The sequence below is a fragment of the Stegastes partitus genome, unplaced genomic scaffold, assembly GCF_000690725.1.
Source record: "Stegastes partitus isolate 25-593 unplaced genomic scaffold, Stegastes_partitus-1.0.2 Scaffold1794, whole genome shotgun sequence".
In the NCBI taxonomy this organism is placed as follows: Eukaryota; Metazoa; Chordata; class Actinopteri; family Pomacentridae; genus Stegastes; species Stegastes partitus.
In genome coordinates, this window is record NW_007579525.1 from 13,250 (window position 1) to 15,324 (window position 2,075).

General features: G+C 44.0%; 1 protein-coding gene across 1 annotated transcript in view; it reads right to left on the reverse strand.

The window, feature by feature from the left end:
- Positions 1–659: 659 nt before the first annotated feature.
- LOC103372628 (visual system homeobox 2-like) overlaps positions 660–2,075 on the reverse strand; it is a 9,740-nt gene continuing 8,324 nt past the window's right edge. The window contains exons 4-5 of the mRNA XM_008302312.1: positions 1,876–2,056; positions 660–1,003 (exon numbers count right to left, since the gene is read on the reverse strand). Of these exons, the coding sequence (XP_008300534.1) occupies positions 660–1,003; positions 1,876–2,056 (525 nt within the window). The remainder of the gene's footprint in view (positions 1,004–1,875; positions 2,057–2,075) is intronic.

Genomic DNA, 2,075 nt, shown 5'->3' on the forward strand with positions numbered 1-2,075 from the left:
TAACTTTTAATTCGACTACAGTTACATTTATACAGAGACAAACATAAGTGGTTTTTCTATACATCATAGTACAGGACTGACTAATGGACATTTTCAATATGTACAGAATAATTATTTGTACAGCTGGAATAAAACAGTTTTTAGGTTGAATTTTTTTTTTTTTTTCCCGCCACAGGATTTGGTGCCACCTGTTGTTCCAGTGAGAGTCTCCAGCTGATAATCTGTCACCACAGACGTCCAAAAACTCCCTATTAGCACACCAAAAGCCTCTTGCACCTGTCTGCTCCAACTCTCTGTGATAAAGGTGTTGCATAAAAAAGCTGCCATGTCACAGAACTGGTAAGTTAACTCTGTATCTTAAAGAAAATAAATATATTTATATGTATATATATCCCAACGCAGCTCTACGTCAGAACATCTGCCACCAACGTTTCTGTGCTTGAGCCTCCTCCACGCTTACAGAAGGAGATGGGTTGTGCAGTTTTGGTCAGCTCTGGTTCTGAGAGGCAGAAATGATGCGATGAGTTGAGTTATTGAGTTGAATTCAGCCCCGGACACAAGACTTCTGCCTCCGAGAAAATGTCTGAAAACGTCGTTCTGCAGGTGTTTCACCATCAGTCCGTATCCTCTGGCTTTTTTATTTTTTTTTCCCATTATTTTCAATTACTCTTCTCCACCTCTGCCGTTTCCTGCTCCGTCACCTGATCCTCGGCCTCCTCTTTGTGTGTCGCTTTGTCAGAAACTGTCCCGAGCATCTTGGCGTTGTGCTCCTGCGCCTTCGCTCGCAGCGCGGCGATACTGTTCTCCCTCAGCTCCTCTTTAGAAATTGGCGAGTTAGTGTCTTTGCTCTGCTTCTCCTCCTCCATCACCGTGTCCATGCTTTTCTCCTGTAACACCGCTGCTGCTGCTGCTGCTGCTGCTGGAGGTGGAGGTGGAGGTGGTGTCAGGCTGCTGGCTTTCCCTGGGGAGGGGTGGGGAGTTTCAACCGACTTCTTGTGCATTCCTGAGTAAAAACATACAGGGTTGTTCATTTAATAGTTGCATCATCTCAGTGAGCGTGCAAAGGGTGATTTCTTTATTTTAAAAAAGGCATTTAAATGACATTTTCTTACGTACTCTGGTGTTTGACATTGAAAAAGAATGTGGAAGGGAATGAAGAGTGAGGGAATATCACCTCTTATTCAATTAGAGTTACCTAATTGATTGAAACTAATCAATTGACACGAGGCTCTGGAGGAGATTTGCTCTAATCTGTCCTGATGAAGTAGGATTATCACCGTATTGACGGCTACGTTTTAATGACATGCTGATGCCTTTATTGGCTCCTGATGTGAGTCGGGCTTAACACTCGCTTCCAGTCAGAATCCAACTTAATCTGAGCTCTGAAACACAATCAGACAACCTGGAAATTCTGTAGTTTATGCATTAATGTTTAAAAGAAAAGAGAGAGAGGCGTTTTTAAAGGTGTTTTCAAAAGACTGTTTTGATGCAGCAGCTTTAGTTTATCACCAATGAAGGAAAAATGGTGGAAAATGTCACCTTTTTGCTGCTCTTTCATACCAAATGGGTCAATATGTGTTTGGGTATCTGTGTTTTAAGACACTCTGTGCTTGTTTCTAACCATTTTTCAAAGGCTCAGTGATGCAGGATGCTGCTATGATTGATGATGAGACATCCGGGTTAAAATCTCAAGAGAGACGTGAGCAATGAGTTTATTCTATAAGTGTTTCCCCGCAGAGGACAATAAAATGACAGATGAGGCCTTTTTTTTTCTCCCAAAACTCTTTTTTTTAAAAATCATTTTGGTGCTTCTGCAAAGAAAAGCTTCTCTTTTGGTTGGTGTGTAATCTGCACGGTCCTCCTGCAGCAGCTTACCCAGTAGCCAGGGAGCGTAGGAGTCCGTGATGCCGTCCTTGGCCGACTTGAGGATGGACTCGGGGAGGGGGATGGAGTGACGCACCATGGCTCCGTACAGGCCGTACTCCGCCATCACGCTGCTGCGACCCCAACACTTCTCCCTCTTCCTCCACTTGGCCCTGCGGTTCTGAAACCACACCTGGAAGGAGGAAGGTCAC